General features: G+C 30.8%; 1 protein-coding gene and 1 long non-coding RNA gene across 3 annotated transcripts; both read right to left on the bottom strand.

The window, feature by feature from the left end:
- Positions 1–738: 738 nt before the first annotated feature.
- On the bottom strand, positions 739–1,744 carry LOC109119796 (uncharacterized). The gene is made up of 2 exons (XR_002027218.3): positions 1,338–1,744; positions 739–1,027 (listed from the first exon to the last, which is right to left on the bottom strand). It is a non-coding gene; the product is annotated as an uncharacterized lncRNA (long non-coding RNA).
- Positions 1,745–3,609: 1,865 nt separating this feature from the next.
- Positions 3,610–5,591, bottom strand: LOC104646548 (FCS-Like Zinc finger 10-like). 2 transcript variants are annotated; one of them, XM_019212740.3, is made up of 4 exons: positions 5,484–5,591; positions 4,324–4,698; positions 4,054–4,239; positions 3,610–3,966 (listed from the first exon to the last, which is right to left on the bottom strand). In XM_019212740.3, exons 2-4 carry the CDS (start codon positions 4,665–4,667, stop codon positions 3,789–3,791), a joined length of 708 nt encoding a protein of 235 aa, XP_019068285.1. In that variant the 5' UTR covers positions 4,668–4,698; positions 5,484–5,591; the 3' UTR covers positions 3,610–3,788. The 2 variants fall into 2 exon arrangements, with proteins under 2 accessions (XP_019068285.1, XP_069152181.1); XM_069296080.1 differs by having other exon boundaries at positions 3,610–3,905.
- Positions 5,592–11,467: the final 5,876 nt, after the last annotated feature.

Genomic DNA, 11,467 nt, shown 5'->3' with positions numbered 1-11,467 from the left:
TTCTCCATATGAGATAGTTTGTTGGCTTATGTTTAGTGCGTAGGCAATAATAAATTGGTGAAGTAAGAAAATAGACATAGTATTGTAAGAAGGGACCATTGCAAGAAATCTCATGTTTATAATTAGAGAAATCAATGATTGTATTGATGCATAAAACTATTATGTACGTATTTCTTAATTCTTATATATGAGGCAATCGTAGAATTCTAAGCTTACATTAAATATTATTGTTTTGAACTATATTGAACCATTTTAGGTACGCAAGTAGATTCGAACCCAGTGAAATTGCTTGTATATGGGTGTAAAAGTTGAGTCTTAGATGTGGAAGGTGTATGGGTATGAATCAAGGTCATGAGAGAGCTTAAATTTAAAGTCGAGTTAAAAAATTTTCTACCAATTAATTATTTGTATAAGTTCATACAAGAGCCAACTTCAACCAAATATTTACTCTAAAATAAAAAAAGACATATGGCCGTTATATAACAAATTAAAGGTTTATGAGTCTAATTTTTTATGAGATCATTTTTCATTCAGACTTTCCTACAAAATATTATGATCGATTTATTAAAAAGTAGAAGAATTGGGAAATTATGCGACCATAAGTGTCATTGCTCTCTTTATGTTATATGCACTTTGGACCGTATAATTGCCCCCTAAATTTCAAACATTCTATTTATTTATGCGATCGAAGTACTCACTATATTCGGTTGTGTTGTCTGCACTTTTGGCATCGCACAATAATCAAAAATTCTTTTTAGGTAAAAGAGTCTGGTCAATCCTTATACTTGTATGTGTTTGTATTGTGAACTTTTCTACTCAATCATTTGTCAAATTAACAAGTTACTGCACATTGTAGAAGATCTGTATAATGTTAGTCTGATTTGTGTCAATATACACCAAATGACCTATCTCTTAAACCAGAAGCCTAGGTTTAAATATAGCAATCTGATGTATTTATGTGTATCATTCTCATGTTTTGGATATTCTGTGTTTGGGACCTCCTGGTAAGTTGTGAATTCATAGTTACCTGCAAAAACAAAAGCAAGGTTAGCAAAGTAATCAACAAGAGTATTGTCTCCATTAAGGAGTGTTGTACTCTTACTACTAGCAATTCCTTCATCCTTTTAATAGAACTTATGTCTAAGGCCACACTCAATGGTGTATCATACACTATTTAACATATGCACAATTGGCAATGAAACGATTTCTATTATAATGTGATTATAATTTTTATTTTGCAAACCTTTTTAATGTTCGGTCATAATTATTTTTAAAATTATTAATTAAAGGTAAAATAAAAAAATTAATTATATTTTTAAAAAAATAAAACCTATTACATTTTCTCCCAATCCCACTTTTCACGGCCCAAGTCGTCATGTTGTCGTATTTTTGCCGGTGAATCAATCATATTTCGTCCGCCTTCATCTCCGCCGCACATCATCACCATTTTCATTTCCTCTTTCAACCTCCACAATATCAACTACCCAAGCCACCACACCAGATCTAGCCAAACACCATCACCATTTTTCTCCGCCATGATTAGATCATCGCACCCTCACCCACCTCGTTCTCTTTCGCTGACCAGTCATGCCTCTCTCTCTATTCCTCCACTGCGTATCATGGTGTCCAAAGAGCACCACCAACGCCGTTCTCTCCCTCCGTGGGTGAATTAGTGGATCGATCTAAATATATGAAAATAAATTGTGGAAAAGGAAAAAAAATTGGGCAGGGGATGGATATGACTGAAAAAAGAGCTATAATGGGTGAAGAAGAGTTTTTTAAAAAAAAATAATGGTTTAAAAATTTTCTTTTATAATTTCTAATATATTTTTTAAGTAAAAATTCTCCTCACTCGCCTTAATAGGCGTGTAGTTACACACTTTTATCAACTCAAACATCTAATGCCACATAAATCTGATCAATTGTTAGAGGGGTTTGTTAAACTGTGTTTTATTAAGTTTAAGGGTTTACTTGACAAACATGTAAGCAGAAGAATTCACAACATAAACTCATACAAGTACAAGATTCACCGGACCATTTTGCCTTTTTCTTTTTGAACTTTCTTCTTCGAATTTTTCACTCTCACCAACCCTAGGACAATTTTCTCTCCCCTTCTCCTCTCATATCATATCCTCACCCTTTGACACGTAGATATGAACTTTTGCCATTGTTTAACAATTATTTCACTATAATTTTTATTGATTTAGAAGCTAGATGTGTCATATCATTGACATAGTATAGTAATTTGAATTTCGAGAGAAAAAATACTATATTTTTTAATCGTAATATTTAGTGCATATTTTTTCCTAGATTAGAATAGAACTATATGCTAATTAGGTCAAAATTTTAGAAATCATAGTGTCAGACATATTTTTACTTTCAATCGACGACGTAATGAAGACCACGTGTCATTTTAATAATATATGCCAAATGACAGTGGGAGCACCTTAATCCATAACCTTATCATTTTTTTCCTCTTTCGAATTTAAGTCATTCTTTACATGAGCCTAAATAATTAAATTCATGATAATGTCGTCGACATTTAATAAGTAGTTTCTGTTTGATTATATATACATATTTTGAATATAAAAAATGAGATATAAAAATTATATTTTTTTTTATATTTAAAGTTATGTTCGAGTATATATTTTAGTTTCAAGAATATTAGATTTATTAGGAGGAAAAATCAAATGAAAATTCTCCAAATCAACTAATTTGGACTGGGTTTTTTAAATTTGTATTATTGTTTTTAAAGATAAACTCTTAAAATTTAATTCATGGATTTTAATTATATAAATATTTAAAAAATCTAATTTAATATCGTTTAATTGTCTTTGTGAGATCACATGATTCACGTAGTACATATACTTTTAATTGTTTAATTTGTAAAAATTGTGACAAACTAACATCATCTTAATTATTCTAACTTTTGTTCATCCTTTTTATTCAAATAGTCCCTTAAGTTTGGAGTAATTTTTATTGTACAAATTAAGCCCTTTTAGGTCAAGTGATCATCTGACCATACTCAAATATAAAATGATTCACTTAAAAAAAAAAAGTAACAGCATACCATCTGTGATCCACACCATCAAGTTTCAAATGAGTTTTTCTCATTAAAAGAAAAAAGTTTTGATTCTCTATTTTTCCATTTTGTTTTTTGGAGCTGAAATTGGAAAACAAAAAGATTAAATTAAATTGGATAAGAAAACATCTTTATTGAGGTCATTTAATTGTGTTGGTGTTTACTTTTTTTTAAAAAAAAAATCATAATTGGAATTTTTTTAAGATACAAAAAAATATTTATTGTAGTTGATTTTTATTTTTTTTTTCTTAAAAGGAAAAATAGTCCTATTTTTCTCTAATGAAAATGTTTTGAACTTCGTTGTCAGGGTTAAAATACTTCAGAAGGAGAATTTGTTACTATATATATTCTCCCTCTAACTTCTTTATTACTATTAGTATATTGCCATCTCCTTCCGTATATATGAATTTAATTTAAACAATGTTATAAAAATGTTTGTTACTTTAATTTCAACTATTAATAGCATAGATACGTTGTATTCAATGAAAGGATTCAAGCATTTAAAAAGTTACTTACTACTTAATAGACATAACAAACAAAGTTTTCATACAAACTGAAATGAACGAAATTGGAAATAATCAAAAAAGAACATTGATCAACTGCAAAAACAAGCATGCAGTGACCCTTTTAGTAGACTATATGTTCTTCTTCTTTAACTTAAATCAACATAACAAAAGAGGACATGAATGTCCATAAGCTGATCTGATCAACACCTATCCCCAATGAAAAATTCGACTTTATTCGATCTCCCATCATCATCATCACCATCATCATTTTTCCTTGCACCACTTGGTCGCTTTTTAGGATCTTTCACCGGCACCCGCTGTTCAAAGTAAGGCACCACATCATTAGATCTACATTTAGAGCTGCAAAACTCCGTATCTCTGCTCAACCACAAATACATAGTAGTATTTATTATGATCCATATATATAAATTTTATATATTTGTCACCAATTATATATTATTGTACCTGTGGAAGAAGATTTCTTCATTCTCTAAGCTCTTTTTGCAGATTTTGCATCTCCGTATTTCACGCGGCGGATATTTTTCCTTATAGCCCACCAAATGCACATGACTTTGCTGTTCTTCTCTTTGACAAAGAGTATTGCGAAGAGTTTCAACATCCTCCTCAAACTCCAACTCACAGTCCATGTACCTGTATATATATATTCAAAAGTATCAGAATAGACAGAGATCGAGATATACAGTATTAAATTAGATAGAGATGGAGATTATGCACCTATGGATAACTCGATATCCAGGAGAATGAATCACCACTCGAGTGTAATTCTCAGAATTTTGAATTTCTTCCAGTGAAATATACGCGGCAAAACCATGATTCACACATTTGGTGAACGGAGTTAAACTCATAACTGGCACAGGTTTCGAAGAAGCCAAAAAACAAGGCTGCAGTGAGTTGATAAATCCATGCGTCAAGCTTGTTGTAGTAGCAGCAGCTTCTTTCTCAACTACCATACGAGATCGTGCCCTAAATCCTTCTAGAATGTCTTTTCTACCCACATTCATTGTGTTATCAATAAACCTTTTGATTGTTACTGCCTTTTGCTCACTTGAATTTTCCATAAAGATATAAGATAGTCCAACTTTAGGCGATCTGTCACACAAAAATTTATAAATACAACTTTAATTATAGATACATATATGTATAAATAATCCATGAGAAGGGTAACACAATAAAAATGCAATCAAAACATGAAGTTTATGATGTGTTTGGTACGAAGAAAAATATTTTCTCTATCGGTGCATTAGGTATAGAGTGATGGAATGCGGATGTGTTGGAGGGTAAGCAAAAAAAATAATAAACTTTAGTTACAAACACTTGTTTTATTAGCAAAGAAGACATTTCTTTCATCTGAATTGTTTATCTAAAGAAATATGTTTACCAAAAAAATTTTACACCCTTAAAATTCTATATACCAAATCAAAAAGATTCACTGAATTGAGTAACAATTTTCTCTAGTGTACAAATTGAAAAGCGAAAAAAAAAAGAGATCAAATAACAGTAATTAAAGCTCGAGAAGCACAAAGATTCACTGAATTGAGTAACAATTTTCTTTAGTGTACAAATTGAAAAGAGAAAAAAAAAGAGTGAAATCTAATAACACTAATTAAAGCTCGAGAAGTACTTGTGTATATCAAAACACAAAAGATTTGGTTTGCAAAATGTAAAATGGAGACATAAAAAACCTTGAAAACATATATTAAAGAAAAAAATTTAGCTACAAAATCAATCACCCTTAGCATAACATGATCTTTTGATAAAACATTGTTATTAATGACAGATTTTTATTATTTAGCAATTAAAAAACACAGACATTCATTTTCATGTGTGTGAACCAAGAAAATCTGGCTACTAATTGATTGAAAAGAAAAACTTACCTAGCAGACTTGGAATAAACTTGGACTTCACAAAAATAGAACCACGGAAGTGTGAATGTTCCCTGCAAGAATAATTTTTAGCACTAACATTCTTTTAGTACGAAAATGTAGAAAATCAAGGTAAGTTTCTATTAAGAATAATAATAATAATAAACAACTCGAATGAAATGAAAAATTAAAAGCCATACCAAAAGATGTGTTTGATTGTTCATCATTTTTTGAGGAAAAAAAAGAGTTTTATATATATAGGTAAAAATAACTCTCTCTTATGCTACGTGCCTATTGAGCAACATTGCCTGGGATTAGCATCTTAATAAATACTAAACACACTCACAAAACAACAGAAAACTATTCATTACAAATTCACATAATACACCTGTCTTTTGGAAGTTAGCTATGCATCGAAAATAATGAGGTAAAAAAAAATATTTTATCACTAAAAAGATATACTTTAAAATAAAACATTTATTTCTCCATAAATTCCTATATAAATTAATTTATATAACACGAGTAACAAGTAATTGTTAATGAACTATGTCATACTTTTGAATTCATACGACATTTTAACTATGTTGAGTGCATATAACATTTGAATGACAATAAATAATTGTTTTTTATTTTTTTTTCTTTTTGAAAAATCAATTTAAGATATAAATATAAAAAATCAAATGAATTTACATTGGATGAAAATTTAATCATCTATTAACAAAAATGCATTATACGTCTAGATTGGATGAATACTTTTATTATTATTTTTTTAAAAAAAAAAAAAGGTAAACATGATTTGTGCACTTAGTCACACGTATGTTGCACCAAATGTGATGTTACTTTTTTTAAGAAAAACAAAATCAGTTGTGAGAAAAGATCCAAATTTTGCTCACATACACACATTTTTAACCTGATTAGTTGATTCCTTTTTTGTTTTGTTATTACCTAGGAACTATCGACCGTTTCAATTTTAAATATTATTTATCTTAAAATCAATGAAAGAAGAATAATTTAATAAATAACAAATATCTAAATATTTTCTTTGTTTATAATGGTCAATATTATGGACAATTATAACTATATGAGTTTTTAGTTGATAATTTATGTAGTTATTAATTAGTATGGTGTAATTAATTAAAAAGAATAGCCAACAATCATTTACCATGTTATATTAACGATTTAAAATTTTAAAGCGGAAACAAAATCTAGGTATTATTGTTTCCTTTATTTACTCACGACCTTTAATAGTTAGATTAATTTGACTAATTTAGAATTCGCGGTAATTATAGTAATGAATAATTTTTTAGTTACAATGTCGACGATTAACTTACGTCGTAATTATTATATCAACGATTGTTCAAATTGTTATGTCAAAGATCATTTTATGACGTTATAGTGTTAATGATCATTTTATGACAACGGTTATTTGTGTTGTTATATCAAAAATCTGATCGAATTGGAAGAAAACATAGTTACTAGTATTTTCTTAATTACTAACGACATTTAACCGTTATATTAGTTAGTTACGCGACTATGACCTCAGGATAATTATGTCAAAAATTATTTTTTGTCGTTACATATGTCCGCGATTACTCGTGACATTATGCCAACGATCATTTTATGTCGTTATTATGTCCACGATTGCTCATGTCGTTATTCCAATGATAACTTTATGTCGTTATTACGTCAACAACTATTTGTGACATAGTGTTACTGATCCTTTATGTTACGTTGTTAGCCGTAGAAATCCCACATCTAGGAATAGAGAACTCAATGATTATATTGATGAATAAAATTGTTGAGTACATACTCCTTATACAATTGTAGAGTCCTAAGTTAGTATACTTAGAATCTTACTACAATGTCTGTTACTACTATAATAAAAAATAATTATAAATAATCTAATCTTAGTTGGACTATAATCTTAATCATAATCTAATCCTAGTCAACTTCGGCTAATACAATAAGTAGCAGCCTAGTCGATATATATAAGTAGTCTAATTCTAGTGTCACTCTATTTCTACAGCAGTGTTGTAAACACGTTAGTAAGCTTTGTTGGACCTATTCCTTTGACATGTTTCAATCACCAACTTCCTTCATCTTCAACACTTCCCCCAAACTAGAGAGTAGATGAATAGTTAACTTAGCTTGCTTCGAATACCCAACAAAAACTTGTTTTGTCAATGCTTCGGTATAATACGATGTCAAGTCGTTATTTGTGATAGTTCATCTGCAAATTGATACGAGTAGTCCCACTAGTAAAAACACTTAAACACAATATGATAATTCCTACCACAAATTTGACATGACTCAATATTGGTCATCTCCTTTTTTTCACTGGGATAACTTTGATTATTTGGAGAACCTGATCCTTATTGAGTGTTCTAAGAACATGTTCCCTATCCAACATACTTGAAACTTGTTTGTCTGGAGTTGATGTTGTTGTTTCATCATCTCCTGCCTCTTTGAACAGATAATACCATGCATGTTATGATTTTGTTGTGATACCTCTTCTCTTCATTTTCCCTTATATCAAAATCAGTGAGAGTATAAATAAAATGATTAAAGGTTTGATATAGTATGTTACCTAACATTAAAGTCATGAAGGTATTGTATTTGAGACCTAAACCTCTTGCAAAATTAATTACTTTGTTATCTTCATCGACATATTTGTGAGTAGTTGCAAGGCCATAACATATGCCTTTGAATTCCTTGATGTATTCATCATTTTTTTGGTTCATAGCCAAGCAGTTTATAGTTGAAGTTGAAACTTTTAATCTTTTTTTGGTTCATAGCCAAGCAGTTTATAGTTGAAGTTGAAACTTTTAATCTTTTGTTGCATGAAGATAAACTTTTTCCAAGCATTCCATATCTCTTGGGCAATTGAGCAGCCCATAATTAGGTAATCATTTTATTCGGTCAAGGTGCCTAAGATCCAACTCCTTAGCAATATATTTTTCTCCGTCCAATCATCAATGATACCACTATATTTCACATCCTTCTCAACAGCTGCTATCTAGCAGAACAACTACTTTTAGTTGTTCATTTTTTGTGATGAAATACGTTAGTTTCATCACCTGAATCAATTGAGATACTTTTGTCCTCCATATGATGTAATTTGTTGGCTTAAGTTTATGCGCAGGCAATAATGAATTGGTGAAGTAAGAAAATCGACATAGTATTGTAAGAAGGGACCATTGTTTTATCGAAAAAAAATAGTTTTCGAAAAGAATTTGTTTTATTTTCGACTTGTAGGAGTCGCCACTTAATTTTTAAGGAAAATTAAAAAAACTTGTTTTCAAATAATTAAACAGAAAATTATTTGAAAACTTTTAAGGGTTCGGGATTCCTATTAGTGTCTTAGGAAGGTGTTGAAGGCACCTTAGACACTCTGTTAAATATGGCTTTCCGGCGACTAACTTATTTGACTTTTTTTGTTTTAACCTTTGCGAATTGAAGTTTGAACTTTATCAAAATTTTACTTAGCCAAATTCACAAGTTTTGCAACCTTTGTTGTTTTAAGATTTCGTCAAAGCTAAACTTTAAAACTTTAATTCTAAGCGACTTTCAAATTCGAACATCTTTAAAGTTTCAAATTTTAGTTTCGAGTTTGATAAAGCGAAAGGCATTTGATGGGGGTTTGGAGTTTTTCTAACTCTAAAACTAACGATATTTAAGCACCTAAACAACTAATAAAGAGAGAGAGATTCGGGTCCAAGTTTTCGGGTTCTGTTCGCCTTGACCGAAACTTGGACCCACCTGTTTTTTGGGTTTTGACCCATTCACCTGTCCTAATCTAAACATACAAATAAGTAAAGAAAATAAGTTAAAAAAAACAACAAGGGCTTATGCCCATTACAAATAAAATACAACAATAAATAAAATATAAAATGAAGAAACGTCTTCTAGTCCTCTTCAAGACTTCCTCAATTCTTCAATCCTTTTGCGTTGTCCTTTATTTCGCCTTTTCCCCTTCTCCTTTTTTTTTCGACTGGTTGACCCGTTTGGAAACGAGTCATAATGACTCTCTCGGAACCCATGAGATAAAGAATCCGCGAGGATTCACATGAGTTCACATGCAACAAGGCAAAATAAAAGAAACATGAATAAGTCCCGACTAGTATCACTAAAGGGCTACAACTAATGAACTCCAAAAGCCTAACAACATTCTCTGCAAATGCCATTCAAATCCATATATATATATACACATGACATACTACTGTCCTATGACGAAGAACACATAAAAATGCATCACGGAGAAGTTGCAAACCACAATAGATATACTTTAAACATATTTCTTTGCTAAACATGAAGGGAAAATGTATATGCAACCATGGACAACAAAAAAAACATCTTAAGCTCCAGCTAGTCTCAAGAATCTCTTAGGATATACATGGATGCCACTATAATTTGAGAGATGAACCCAACAACGAATACAAGAAACTTTTACAATGCAACTTCACAGTGAGGGGATAGAAGCAAGCAACAACAATCGATGCCAAATTCCCAACGAATGGGAGGTGAGGTGGACGACTCGGATCAATCGATCGTCCTTTGGCCTTGCGTGGCTCCAATCTGCGTCGCGAGGATGGACTCTCGTGTCGTTTTGCGCTGCAGGTCGTACGACCTTGGCAGGGCTGCAGGAATCCGTTGGTGGCCTCGTTCTTCCACGCGCTAGAGAGGGAGTTTGGGGAGAGGGAGACGAGACGCGGGGTTTCTGTTGGGGTCGCGTGGGTGCTGGGAGGGTTCTGTCGCGTCTGTTTTGCTGGGTTCGCGCGAGGGAGAGAGCGGGGGGGAGACGCGGGTGAGAGAGGCGTGAGGGAGAGGTCGCGTGGCTGGCTTCTGTTTTTTTGACGTTTCTGGGGAAGGGGTCGCGTGGGATGAGGGGAAGAAGGAAGGGGAGGCGGGTCGGACGGGTCAAAGGGAAATGGGTTGATGATGGAGCGGAGGGAAAAGGGTTGGGCTGCTAAAAAACGTAAAGGGAAAATGGGTTCAATTTAACAAATGGCCAATTGATTTAAAATAATAAATTCGGCTAAATATTAAATAAAATGAATTTTGTATTTATTAATTAACGAGCTTCTTGTTTAGTAATATAATTATTTAAATTGTAAAATAATGATTCAAAATATAATTATAATTTAAATTAAACTAGTTTTAAAACATTTAAATGTATATTTTTGATGGTTTTTTGAATAATCGTAAGATATACAAACTATATACATAATTATGTAATATATATATACTATCTAAAGTTATGATAAGTAGCATGAAATCCACGTATTTTATATATATATATATATATATATATATATATTATTTTAATTTTCGCAAGATTTATAAAACTAATTAACTTAAATAATTTGGAAAACTCACGAAGCTCGATAATTAATTGATCCCGACGTGGGTCAAAATTGGATGTCAACAATCATTGCAAGAAATCTCATGTTTATAATTAGAGAAATCAATAATTGTACTGATGAATAAAATTATTGAGTATGTACTTTTTAATTCTTATATATAAGGCAATTGTAGAATTCTAAACTAACATTAAATATTATTGTTTCCTTAGACTATTAACGACCTTTAACAGTTAGTGTTGTTCTTTTAGTGACTATGAACTAAACGATTAAATCACCTTAATCATACCATTTATTTTCAATTATGTAAATTTATTTTTAAAATACTTTCATTTATTAGCATATGCGTCTTGTCACCTTAATCATACCATTTATTTTCAATTATGTAAATTTATTTTTAAAATACTTTCATTTATTAGCATTTGTTGATTTCACTCTATTATATGAATTATGTTTGATGAATATCTTCAGTAAATCTCTATAAAGTTTTATAGATGTTCTACTTTATCATAATGAAAATTAACAAATCAGATACTAACATTGATTAACCTTCTTAGTCCTGATTATATGCCATATGATACACCCCAAAGCTTTCACTAGGTATAATAATAATAAACAACTTGAATGAAATGAAAA

The sequence above is a fragment of the Solanum lycopersicum genome, chromosome 3 (assembly GCF_036512215.1).
Source record: "Solanum lycopersicum chromosome 3, SLM_r2.1".
In the NCBI taxonomy this organism is placed as follows: Eukaryota; Viridiplantae; Streptophyta; class Magnoliopsida; order Solanales; family Solanaceae; genus Solanum; species Solanum lycopersicum.
Note: the sequence above shows the minus strand (reverse complement) of the source record. Positions and strands in the feature narration are given on the sequence as shown.

What these genes read in the sequence shown, in the direction of transcription:
- LOC104646548 (XM_019212740.3), bottom strand. Translation starts at nt 4,667, where the DNA reads ATGGAAAATTCAAGTGAGCAAAAGGCAGTAACAATCAAAAGGTTTATT. An exon ending in GGATATCGAGTTATCCATAG is followed by an intron (nt 4,240 to 4,323) that starts GTGCATAATCTC and finishes ATATATATACAG; the next exon opens with GTACATGGACTGTGAGTTGG. An exon ending in GAAGAAATCTTCTTCCACAG is followed by an intron (nt 3,967 to 4,053) that starts GTACAATAATAT and finishes GTGGTTGAGCAG; the next exon opens with AGATACGGAGTTTTGCAGCT.